Source organism: Oenanthe melanoleuca, chromosome 2, assembly GCF_029582105.1.
Source record: "Oenanthe melanoleuca isolate GR-GAL-2019-014 chromosome 2, OMel1.0, whole genome shotgun sequence".
In the NCBI taxonomy this organism is placed as follows: domain Eukaryota; kingdom Metazoa; phylum Chordata; class Aves; order Passeriformes; family Muscicapidae; genus Oenanthe; species Oenanthe melanoleuca.
The window spans coordinates 11390426-11403784 of NC_079335.1; the positions used below are offsets into that span (position 1 = coordinate 11390426).

A 13359-nucleotide genomic window follows, 5' to 3' on the forward strand; every position below is an offset into this window, starting at 1 on the left:
GATGTCCCCAAAATGCTTTCTGGCCACAGAGTTTGCAGTAGAACTTTAACTTGGTCTCACAGCAGAGACCTCTGCCTAACAATTTCTCCTTACTGACATCCCAGGTGTCTAGGTTTGGAAACGAGTATTAGTTCTTTTTTCCTCAAAATTTCAAAAACTAAACAGAACTACAGAGATAGGAGGAAAAAAGCCTGACTATTCCCCAGTTACACAGAGTTGGGAGTCTGCCCATTGAAATAAGGTTGTTTTTTGGTTTGGTGTTTTTTTTTTTTGTTTTGTTTTGGTTTTTTTTTTTTTGTTTGTTTGTTTTGTTTTTTGTTTTTGTTTTTGTTTTTTTTTCCTAAGCCCTTTCTTTGTGAATGTAGTGCTTGTTTTAAAAGCTGGATTTATGAACTGGCAAAAAATAGGAGAAAGTGTTGCATTATGTTTCACATGACCATGTCCTGAGGTGTTCAACATACTGAGTTCTCTGCATACGAATAAATACAGATCTCAGAGATCTCAGGAACAGTGATTTACTAAAAATTACAGCTTGATGGAAAGTACAGAATAGCTCAGATTCATTTATATAACACCTAAAAGGAGAAATGGCCAACAAAGGCTTGGATTAATATACATGCTGGTGATTGAGTCCAACAGGCAACTTTGATACATATGTGTATTTATATTGAAGCCAAGGTTGATGTTGCTCTGAAGATGAGGACATGGCATATTTGCAAAAGTGACACTTATTATAGGCTTTATTTCTTCAGAGCATTTAAGCATGTGTGTAACGGCAAGTATAACCTGATTTTTTTTTAACTTACTGCTTGACTACAGAGGTGCACTCAGGAAATTGTATCCAAGTTAATTTGGGGCATGACTTTAAGATGCATCAGATGAACAGCTTTAAAATGTAAAGGAAGGCCTGATATTGTGGAATGAATGTGTCCATGCCAGAACCTGATATAAGGCAATGAAGCCAGTTTGAACAAGGGTTCAGACCAACAGTTCCGTTTCTAAACCTGTCTTGGCTGCAGATGAAAACCGAGAAGGTATCTACTGGGGAATGAGCATGGGAGGGGTTATACAAGCTGCCCCTTCTTTGTGGAACACAGAGTCCTTGTCTGGGCCAAAATGATCTTTCATTGTAGGCTTAGTTTTCAGCCAAATGAGGTCCCTGTGTGTGACCCATCCTGTGGGTGCCTGAGCTGGTGCTGGTGGCACAGGATGGTGCAGGAAGGCCATGGGTGGGACGTGAGTGTGGAAATACACTGTCAGTGCTGCTGCGGACTTGTACACAAAACCTTGGCCACGGGAACCCCTTGGCCTTCTACTGAGGTTGATCATGGAGGAGATCCAAAAGCAATGACAGGACCATTGCCTGGAAGGAGGCAATAGACCTGAGCCCCTTTTCTGAATCTACCAGCCTCAGACGACACATGTGACCAAGCACATCCCACCTTCCCACTACTGCAAAATGTGGCCTCTCTTTAAAACCCTCAATATAATACACAAACCCCAATTTTCAGATTTTATGCCTTACACGGAGATACCGGGGGGCAGGACTTTTTTCCCTATTTGTTGGTGAGGGGAAAGGGAAGACAAGTTTAGTCCCTTAAAAATAAGCATCTTGTCCTCTATGTGCCCTGAATAAATGGCATCCTGTGTTGAACTTTGCTGAAAATGCTTTTTTTTCCCTTCTGAGAAAAGCTGAAAATGAGGCCGCATTGATATTTTGCTGCAGAGTTGTTGCCTGTAGGTAGGCTTTAGATGGAGCTGTTCTATGGAAATCAATCCTGGTAAAGCAGTAACAGCTGTTATTTTGCCAGCACGCAGAAAGCAGAAACAATTGCAGAGGTACCCCCACTACAGCAATGCTACTTGGTAATTTAAAACCAATGCATGACATAAAATAACCTGGATATGGCTGGGGAACCACAGCATTGTTATTTCTTCTGTTCTGAAACCGCAGACTATAAACACACACTCATGAAAAAAAGGGAATTATCCTTCACTTCTGTGTATGGTTAGTGAATCATATAATATTTATAATGCTGTTGGGACAGCTGTGTGAAATGAATTCTGTTTGGTTTGCTCCATTTTTCATCAATTCCTTTTGTCATCCTTCTCGCTGTGTTGCCTGCTATCCTACCTCTCCGTCCAATTAGGCACTGCAAAGTGAGCTTATCTTCTTCCATGGACAGAGCAGGATTTTACCCTGTGAGCACTCTGAGGACTGGAGAAATGTGAGAGACTCCATTTCCTGGGAGCTCTTGGGCTCTTTTTTCTTAATCTATAAATAGCAAAACACCATCATCCTTCAAAATATAAATCACTATTAGAAAGTCTCAAATGGGGACGGAATACACTGTATTCAGAAAAAGAAAGAAAGCATTCATTTGCTTCTTAAGTTTATTTATACATTTTATGAAGGCTCAAGGATGAAAGATTCTGAGGCAATATAATGGCGTATTATAATATTAATTTGCATCCATTTCTTAAAGAGATAATTCAATTAAATAGTTCAGCCTTTAGCAACCTATTCTTTTAAAATCATATCTCTTTTTGAACTGTCAACCACTTGAAGGAACAGCCCTTGATTCTTTCTTGATTGTGAGCTAGATGAGGCAATTTTTCCTTGGGGAATAACATTAGCTAAATTAGGAACACTGTAATTTAAAGGTGATTAAGTACCTTTTGTGATTATTGTTCTACAACTTCAATCTGATAACACTTAAATGCATGTGTAATCTAGTCTTCCACAGGGCTACTCTCATTCATAAGTGGATTTAAATCCTCATAAAATCAGGACCTAAATAAGTACCACAGTTAAACCTTTTATGGCACATTGACAGAGCATGTATTTGTTCTGATTGCAATGACATTTCACACTTGTGCTTGGTGCATAAACAGTAGGAATGCTTTTTAAAATTGGGATTTTCATTTTACAGAAGGAGAAAACAAGGAACAGGAATGTGAATGAATACATTCTGGTCATAAGGCAAGTCTGCTGGAACACCTGGGAACACACTGTGGACTCCTGACTCTCCTGCATCCGGCTTCACTGCAGCTGTACTTTGTGCCTTGGAGCTCAGCATGGGAGAAGCAGCAGGAACCATCCAGGCCAGGCAAAGTGACCAAGTCATTGCTCAATTTGCCCACTTACATTTTCCTGGGGTTTCAGTGGAATTTTTGTCAGCAGAGCACCCAACATATTGAAGGATGTCAGAACATGGGCTACTCTTGCACCATCAATAAATTTAGAGTTGACATCTGTTGGGGGCTGCTGAGCAAAATGCACTCAGCCGACCCATTGTGAAGAAGTGGTGCTGGCATTTGTCCATGCACCAGGATATTTTACAGAATGTCATCACTTGGTAATGAAATGCTCCTCAGTAACGATGGCTCACAAACACAGAAATAGCCTCTGCCCATAATAAGGTTTTGCAAATAATGCTTGCAGGAAGCTACGAATCAATCAAGCAGATCCCAGAAATAATGTGGCAGATGGTAACCCGACATTTCTGCAACATCACCAAACTACTTCTTACCCACACTTTAAACAACCATTTGGACTCTGGTCTTTAAAAAAATGTTCTCTCTCACTCTACAGCTGGTTGAAGCTAAATTGTCACCCACCAGAAAATTCTATCCTTAGAGGTCAGTAAAAGGCAGAATAAAATTAAAAGTCTAAAATGTCCTTCAATGCAAAAAAAAAAAAAAAAAAAAAAAAAAAATCAGTTATCAAGACTCTATTTTGATGCCTTCAGGCCATATGCTCTTTCTTTATTTTTAGCTACATTAGGCTACAAACAAATAAAATTTTTAAATATAAAAGGAACACAATCTTTGTTGTAAGTGATATATGCAAAGAAAATTTAACAAAATAGGTTTGAAAAAGAAAATGCTGGAAAGAAAAACACCTTCCTGTTTGCATTTTGATTTTTTTGTCCTACGAATATAAAAGTTTGTTGAAATCATCATGTTTCCATTTTTCACGACCTAGCACCTTCTGACAGAAAAAACATTCCACCTGAATGGTTTTGATTAGGTCCCTCTAGGTTGTGACTGGTACACTTGAGTTACAGTGGTTTAAAAAGTTACTCATCATAACCAGTGAGGTGCACTCTTATTTGCAAGGTAAAACCCATTATCTTGCATTGTACCCCTAACTTACTTGTTATAACTGATTGAGATTTAAAATTATTAATTCATTTTTCTGTTTATGCCTGCATATTCTTTCATCACTGTATGAAGACTTGTTGCATGCCACAGAGCAGGTAGCCCTGATTTATTTACTAAAGCATCAATGCAGTCTTTAAATAACAGCTTTACTTACAGAAGATTTTTCACCTTCCTCTCCCATGCGCATCATTGCACTCTGAAACCTTTCCAGAAATGAGGTTAGCCAAGGCACTGTTTGCACTAAAACAAGGAAATCCCAGAAATGGGGTGGCTGAAGAAAGCAAAGTAGGCCACCAGCATTCCGTGCTGGATTGCTGGCTGTGACTGTCCCACAGGAACGCTGTCACGCTGGTTATGCCACAGCACCTGGAGCTTGGCTGAGACGAGCAGGTATCATTGTCAGGCTGCTCGGGACATTTGCTGGGCTCGTCTTTGGGAGCGAGGGTCATGCAGAGCTCCAAATGAATCGCCTGGTCAGACCCGTGCGGGTCAAAGCCTGTGCTGCAAAGGCCCTGCTGGAGACAGGGCACCTGTCCAGCCTTTCCCCTCAGAGATAAATTAACGCAGAGGATGCAATCCCTCATGTGCAGCTACCTACGTAGTGCTGAAATGGAGCAAAATGCGCTGGCACAGACACTGGCCCTTCTCGGGCAGAGTTTGTAGGACAAATTTTAATAACTCGAATTCCAAAATTTCTGTCTCAGCCATGGTTGTTCATGCACCAATGTGTGTATGAATGGATAGACAGACCCTTGCATCCCTGCCATGGTCTTATGCTTCCGTATATCCATATTCATGCATATTCCTGGTTCTACAGCAGTTTACTAAAACACGTAGCAACACAGCCGGTGTCCCTCGGTGTTTGATTTCCCTGGGGTGAGCAGCAGCTGGAGCTCAGGAGCTCCGCACCGCAAACCAGCGGGCAGTGCTCCCCTTGCACCGGCGGGGTCCGGGACCCTCAGCATGCGCTGCCATGAGCCGGCCTCACTCACTGTCAGCCCCGCCTGCCTGCCTGCGGAAATACAGGATTTTGACCACGGTATTTTGTAAAATTTGGCAGAGTTGATGTGCAAACTGAATTACTTTAAACCCCCGCGTTTTACACAACCCACTCTCACAGTCTTGCCTATCGTCTGGCATTTGTGGGAGAGGATGAATGAGCAGCCTCACAGCTGCTGCCGGCTGCACTCCCCACGCTGCGGCTTTGCTGAGGGCTCACAGCTCCGTATATCGGGGGGCTCAGGCTTGTCACCAGAAACTGCCGAATTTCGGCCATTTCGGCGAATGTCACCAGAATAAAACAGTTTCTTCGCCGAATGCTAAACATGCAAGTCAGCTTCGGCCCTGAAGAACAGGACCGGGACCAGCGGAGTCCTCGGGGCCGCCCCGTCGGCAGCGGGGCGCGAACCCGCGGCCCCCGGCGCCCCGGCCGCGCGGGGCCAATCGGCGGCCGCGCCGGTGACGCGGCGGGGCGGGCGGGGCGCTCGGCGCGGGGCCGGGCGGGGGCGGGCGCTGCCGCCGCGGGAGCGGCACGGGCGGGCCGAGCGGGCTGTTCCCGGAGAGGGAGGGCAGGGGCTCGGGTGCTTTGGCTGTAGTCTGGTCTGCTGGGGTTGCCAGAGACAGCTCGAGGCTGCTCCACGAGGACCGGCTTGACGCTCTATCCCTTTTATAGAGACCAGTCTTTTCTCCCCTTGTTTTTTCGGGGTGCTCTTCGCCCAGCGCCGCGGGCGCCCGCTGCCCTGAGCGCTGCCGTGCCGGGAGGCGCGGGGGGCCGGGGCCGCGATGCGCAGAGATGGGGCCTGTGGCTGCTCCCGCATGGGCTCGTAGTGCCCGCTCGGCGCTGAGTGCCCGGGTGCCGGGGAGGTGCGAGTAGCAGAGAGGCGCCAGTAGCGCTGGATTTTATCCCGGTGTAGAGGTGCAGGCAGACAGGGGTTCAGGTGTGTTGGGGTGTGTTTTGGTTTTTTCACCTCTCGTTGCCTACATCAGCTTCTTTGCCCCTTCCCCTCCTCAGTTTTTTTTTCTTTTTTTTTTTTTTTTTCATTTTATTTTTGGGTGAGGTGGGAGCCCGGGGTGTCTGATTTTCCTTCAGCTGAGCAGTGCAGTTGCAGCGGTAGCGGTGAAATCCTGCTCCTCCTGTGAGCTCGAGCCAGGAAAATGGAGGCTGTGATAGAGAAGGAATGTAGTGCGCTCGGAGGGCTCTTCCAGACCATCATAAGCGACATGAAGGTAAGAGGCTGAGGGGTGTGGGGGAGCACAGGGGAAGGGAAGCGTCTTCCCACCTGGCCCGGCGAAACTTCGCCGCGGGCGGTGCAGCCGCATCGGGGCTGGTGGCGGCGCGACCGCCCCCGGCGCTGAGGGGACGCTGCCCGGGGCTGGGTCCGGCGGCACCGGCCTGGCAGAGGGATCTTCCTTCACACCCAGCCTTGGGGGCTTGCCGGTTGGTTGCAGGACGCCACCTCTCCCTCCTTCCCTCTTTTCTCTATTTGTACTGCTCAAACGTGCAAGCTGTTACCTTGCACCAGGGTCAGCGGTTTCCAAGCCTGCCTCTTTATTTTACAAATATTTTTGTTCTCCTGTTTTCTGCCCTGGTGCGGGCTGTCAGATCGGTAGCAGAATGAATGCAGCGGGGAGCGAGGTGCGGAGCAGCCGGGCACGGAGCATGTCAGCCGTGGGGTGGGGCTGGGAAGGGCAGTGCGAGCATTTCGGTGCCAAGCTGATGGGCGCGATGGAAAAAAATCTCTGCCTGGAGATGCTCAGAAGTTGATGTGTGCTCGAATTAAAATTGCGGCTCCGTCGCTTATGTGGTATTATTTTGCACGCTATATATGCTCGTGGAGATGGCGTTTCCTTCTTTCTGTGAATGGATGTAAAGGTTTCAGGTCCCCGGGTCTCTCCACCAGAAACCTGACTGTGCTGATCCCGTCTCTGCCAAAGGGTCCCTTTGAGAGAGGCGCTCCCGCTCTATCCTTGGCAGCCAAGGGCGCTTCTGCAGGGTTTTCTTTGGGTGAGCGGGTGCCTCCCACCCTTCTCTCGTGGAAGCAAATAGCGTAAAAGCCTTGCTGTGTTCTGCCCGTCATGTCTCCCCCAAACCCCAGGCTCGAGGCGCCCAGCCTCCGGCGCACGGCCGTACTGCAGAATACTGCAGTGTTCCCCTGGACAAGGGCAGCTTGTCTCCCTGCCAGGGCCGACTGGGAAGGATGCAGTTGTCGGGAGATGTTGAGGGACGTGTCAGATAATGGGGGACTGCCGTAATTTAAAGGCGGCAACCGTGCACGCTGTGCTTTTCCCAGCCAGGGCGCGGGATTTCTCTGGGTGTTTTAATCCGTGCAGGGCTGGTGAGCAGCGAGGGCTGCGGGAGAAAGAGCTGCCAGGTAGCATTGGAGGACAGGGTTTGCTCTAAGAGGGAGCCTGGCAGAGATGAATGGCTTCTAGTATATTTTTTTTGTTTGCACTAGAAGTTATTTTTTGGCAAGTGTTCATATGCACTTTCCTCTCAGCAGATCTTAGGAGACATTTAATTAAAAGCGTGGCTTGTCAAGAGCAGGCAGGTTGCAGAGATGAGGGGGAGTCTGTGTATATCTGTCAAGACAATGCTGCAGACCTGGCAGTGGTGGTCCTCAAGCTCTCAGCCCCATTAGATTTTTAATAATGACTGCACTTTAAAACAGAAGAACCCTCCAAAAAAGCAGGAAACTGTCACAAACACTGTGACATTTTAGTGGTCAGTTCAGGGAACAGGCAGGAGATGTTCTGTTCCAGATGAAGTGTGGTTTTGGGTTTCATCACAGAGGGACGCTGAGTGTGTTTATTATTTCCTTCTTTTCATAAGTGATGCATTTGGTTTTTCTTGCTCTTAAGCCAGTGGGCCCCTGTGTGGATTCATTTTTTTTCTCTTCTACACATTGCTACTTGCATGGGAATGCTGCTGATTGGAAAACATGTTGACATGAGCGTATGGAGATGGGCACAGGTGTGAATGTTTTTTTCTTAATGCTCCATAGTAGTGGAACCTGTTTTGTGAACTGGCAATTACTGAAGGGGGAGGTTTGGAAGGAATCGCTACAGATCTTCAGCAGCATGGTAGTTGTTATGGTTAAAAAAATCTCCTCATTATTTAGCATGAGTAGAACAAAGAATTTTACCTGTAGTTCAATTTGATGCAGCTGATGCTGTATTACTGATGAGCTGCACTAGGATTCTTTGTGAATTGTGCACAAAGGAGCCCAACGATTTCTAAGGAAAAGTAGCTATTTTTTGATAGTTAACCAGAACCTTTCAACTAATCATACCTTTAGTAGTAAAGTGAAAATTAGCATTCGAAGTGCTGTTTCACGTAGTAGATCTGTGTGGGCAGGCTTCTGGCAGGATCTTGGAGATGTTGCGTAGGAGTCTGCCCACGCATACCCAAGTGCACTATCTGTGCCTATTTCTCATTGCAGGCTGTGATCAAGGCCCCACATGCCCTGCAGTGCTGAGGGATTTGATGCAGCATCCGCCTTTCTTTAACTAAATGGTTCACAGGTTCTTTTATCATATGTATTGCTCTACCTTAAACTTTGTTATAAAAATGGTAGGGTTAATCAACAGCTTAAATTACTCTGAAGTCTTGCCAGTGGATGCAGATGCGTGCTGCAGCTGAGGTGATGAAGATATAGTACATGTGGACTGATTTTTCTCTTTGTTCACAGTAACACAGAACTGGCTCAGGTGTACCTGTTGTTAATTTTGAGCTCTGCCTGATCTTACCAAGGTTACCGAAACTGGAATTACAATTCTGAGTAATGTGATTGTTTCCATTTGTCTCTGTATACTGTGTTAGATTTGAAACTTCATATGGGCAATATATGTCAGTGTGACTAACACATCACATTTTTTGACAGCAAGATTGTGTCTTGCTGGCTGAGGTCTCTTGAATGACCTTTAATGTTTTCTCCATATACCCCAAGTTTCTCTCCACCCTCTACCAAAAATATTTTTGCGGCTAATACACAATGAGATCTGCTCCAAAACAACTCGGTGTAAAGCTAAGTGAGTTGGAGAAATAATGTTATTGAGTAAATGTAAGAACAGTTAATAAACATCCCATTTGTGCTGCACATTATTGTACATCATAGAGTCCCAGAATATTCTGAGTTGGAAGGGACTAACAAGGATCGTTGAATCCAGCTCTTAGCACTGCACAGGACACCCCAACAACCCCACCAAGTGCCTGAGTGCTTTGTCCAAACGCTTCTTAAAATCTGTCAGGTTTCGTGCTGTGGCCACTTTCCTGCGGAGCCTTTTTCAGTACCCAAACATCCCCTGGGTAAACCAACTTTTCCTGATGTTCAACCTAAACTTCCCCTGACACAGTTTCATGCTGTTCCCTGGAGTCCTATCACTGGTCACCAGAGAGAAGAGATCAGTGCCTGTCCCTCCACTTACCCTCATGAGGAAGCTGTAGACTGCAGTGAGGTCATCCCTCAGTCTCCTCCAGGCTGAACAGAACATCTGGAACTTCAATCCCCTGACAAGGGAAGTCCATTTTTCCATGCCAAACAAGGGTCTGATTTGCTGAGTAATGTGGTGTACATGACGACAGGGTTGTTTGTGTAAGGTCCACAATGGGAACTGTACTTGGCCGTTGTGCTCTAGAATTGGATTTCTGTGCTTTGAGATTTCAGGATCTGATTAAAGAATCATGGGGGCATATGTGCCCATCCCATCCTTATTTTGATCCATTGTTACAGCCCTGATGTTTCCTACAATACGTCACTGAGCATGTGGCACTTACAATTTGTTACAGCCTTATGCAAGATCTTCTTCAAAGTAATCAAAGTTTATAAAAACAAAAATATAATGTGCATGTCCCCTCAGAGGAGTAGTCCTGTGTACTATGCACAGACGCTGTGCGACCTGTTTTTGAATGTGGCAAATTTTCTGTAGCTCCCTGTGGGAATGGAGTATTTGATCTGAATGGTTTGTAACTCATTTCTTGCTATTGAGAAATGAGATGCTGCAATGTGCTGTTAATTTCAATATCTATTTTAGTGCAAAGGAAGTCATTGCAGTTAATTTTTGGGAGGGCCTGTTGAGGATGGGTTTCAAAAGAACTTGTCTTCTCATGCAGAGCAGATTTTCTTTAATGCTTATTTTCTTTCTGAGTTGATTTTACATTCCTTTTAATCACCTTGTTCTCCGCTATCCTGAAGAAAAAAAACCACCTCTGAAAATATTTAAATTGGCTGTGTTTGTAGTTCATCACTTGCTTGATGGTGTTTCTTTGGCTTTTAGCATTCTCTTTTACTTATCTTGCCTCTTCTGCCAGCGTGTTTTGACAGAGCAGGGCCTTGCTGTGTATGTACAGCACCTGACCCCTGTGGGGTGGGCACGTGAGGAAGATGAGTAATGATCAGTTGGATGAAGACAGGTTGTCTGTGACTTCATTTATACCAAGTCAGAGGATTTACTGAATTTTATGGGTCAGGTATATATTACCAGTTAGACTCATTCATCTCCCTGCGTGTGAGGGATGTGCAGATATTGTCCTGAAACAAGGTTCCCAACCTTGTTGGGAACGTGTGAGCTTTTGGAAAAAATTATGCCTTGTTTATATTTGTTTAGCTGAATGTTTAATAAAATCAACTTTTTGCTTCTGGCATTAACTTCTACTTTAATACTCTAGAGGAGGTGCTGGGACTCCTGAACTAGGCATTGTTGCACCTTTTCTTTCAGCCATGCAAAGCTCTTGGTCAAAGCAGAAGAGAGAGACAAACACATGGGCATGAGAAACATTTATGTTTTTGCAGCCTCTTATCTGCTTTTAGAAAGTAGCCTGTGAGAGGCAGCATTTTAATCTTGCTTTTGTAGAAGTTGAGACCAGGGGTAGCCACATCAAGGATTGAGAGTTGTTTGTTAAGTAGCCCTGTTTGCTTACAAGGAGATGGCCTTGTGATATTCACACAAATAACATAAACAGAGGAAAAAATAGTTGATGGAACAAATAGAGCTGCTGAGACAGTTACTACAGCAAGTACAGCTGCGAGTCCTCAGCATTTATGTTAATCCAGGGAACAGCACACATGTACCAGAGAACCTGGGCACATTTATTTTACTGTGACATGTCATGGTGCAACAGCTCTTCCCCAGCTGTGCTTTATTTGAAGCTTGAGATATTTGTGGAGATTAGGAATGTTCAATTGGATAATATTAAAGGCTAATTTCAATCCAGCTGTTAGGGATGATAACTACTGTAAGGAAAAACAAACATGTCATGTACTGGGGCTGGCAGTGTTTAACATCTTTGTTGGTGACATTGACAGTGGGATTGAGTGTTCCCTCAGCAAGTTTGCTGATGTCACCCAGATGGCTGGTGCAGTCACCATGCTGGAGGGGAGCAGTGCCAGCCAGAGAGACTTGGTCAGATTTGAGTGGGGGGACTTGTGTGAACCAGGGGAGACCTTATTGCACCTTGAGTACCAAAAGGAGTCTGCAAGAGAGTTGGAGAAGGACTTTTGACAAGGGCATGTAGTGACAGGACGAGGGAGAGTGGCTAGATTAGGTATAAGTAAGAAATTTTTTTTACTGTGCGTTGAAAACAGATTTTCCAGAGAAGTTGTGTTTGCCCCTCCATAGAAGAGTTCAAGTGCAGGTTGGATGGAGCCCTGATCCTGGTCTAGTGGAAGGTGTCCCTGCCCATAGCAGAGGGGTTAGAGCAGATAATCTGTAAGGCCCTTTCCAACCTGAAGCATTCTGTGATTTTCTGTGCAACAGACAGGTAGGTACAGGTTTGGAGAAGAAGCACACCTGCCATGGATAGCATGTCCCTTACACAGCAGTCTGTAGGACAGCTATCTGTTTCAAGCCTAGGAAACTGGTGTTTCTTCCCCTTCACAAAAGGTCTGAAATGAGTTAATTTGGAGCTTCCCTTCTTGCTTATTTTGTTCCTCAAAGGTTTTACCACCAAGGCATTTGGAGCATAGCTGGCTGCTCTGATTTCTTACCCATTTGCCTCCCAACAACCTGCTTGCTCAGGCAGTTGGTTTGTGTACACTGAAATTCTTGCCTTTTCCAAGCAGCTGCAATATCTTTCTGTAAACATATTGGAAGGGGAGGGATTGACATGCAGCTAAGGCTGAAAGATGATGCAGCAAGAGAGACACTACATGCCTGCCTAGACACTGAGGTTCAAGCAACAGGGCATAGCTGGGAACACAGTCACAAGTAGTTTGTTTTTTAGGGACACATGCTTTCTTGATCCAAATACTCTTATGTGACTGCTAACAATTTATACAACTGCTGAACATTTGCTGCATAAGTGTGTCTGGGGCTGGCTTATTTTATGACATACCAGAGCAAGTATTTTTAATATCTCTTAAGAGTACTCCTTTTGGACCTGGCAGGATGCCAAGAGCTGCACAATAAGAGTTGTGAGGTTCCTCCTAAGTGTGGAAGGAATTGTGCAGTGCTGCATGAACACAATTGACTGAACAAATGTTGGAGAACAAGAAGTCTGTGTAATTACAGGCCTAGTGCTGGTTAATACCTAACAGAGGGTGATATTCAGTGGAGGTTGCTGCTTCCTTCCTGAGTTCTGAGTGTGCATGAACTGAAACTAAATCTTTGTTGGAAAATACCTGAAAAGCTCATTTTTTTGGTGATTTTTTTTTTTGAAGTACAGAAATTGGAAGAGTTGATGGAGTATTCTTGTGAATCTGTGAACAGCATCCTCTGCATAGCAGTCTGTGTGTTTTCAATTTCTGAAGAACATTATTAAGGTTCCTAGTCTACTCAAAGACAGTGTGGTCTTGAAGATACGCAGAAAGCAAAACAGGAACTATATCTAAAAAGGCTTTTTTGGTCTGCTTCAGAGCATGCCAGGATGAACAGAGAAGTTTGAGTTAGTATCATAAAGAGGTTACTCTTCAGAATAAAGTAGTCTCTTTAGGCTACATATATAGAAATGAATTTTCCTCTTCAAGGGTACATTTTCAATTTGAAAATTATGTCTACCTTGATATTATAAGGTACCAAGCACTGCTTTGTTTGCTGGGATCTATGCTGACCTTTAAGGACATTGATTGACTTCTTCCTGCTGGGCTGAGATAATTTGAATGCCAAGATGTTTGGAAGGATTGGAGACAAAATGTCTGGTAGCTTTGTGGCTATGACCGTAGCAGCTTTCATCTTCAAAGTGCTCTCTGTGTGACTTGG

General features: G+C 45.0%; 1 protein-coding gene across 14 annotated transcripts in view; it reads left to right on the forward strand.

Moving 5' to 3' along the window:
• Nucleotides 1-5673: 5673 nt before the first annotated feature.
• MTSS1 (MTSS I-BAR domain containing 1) overlaps nucleotides 5674-13359 on the forward strand; it is a 124547-nt gene continuing 116861 nt past the window's right edge. For 12 of the 14 annotated variants that reach the window (XM_056484903.1, XM_056484912.1, XM_056484909.1 and 9 more), the window contains exon 1: nucleotides 5684-6393. In XM_056484903.1, the coding sequence (XP_056340878.1) occupies nucleotides 6322-6393 (72 nt within the window). In that variant the 5' untranslated portion in view covers nucleotides 5684-6321. Of the gene's footprint in view, nucleotides 6394-13359 lie in introns of all 14 variants that reach the window. The other 2 variants (XM_056484904.1, XM_056484907.1) reach the window with 1 other exon arrangement.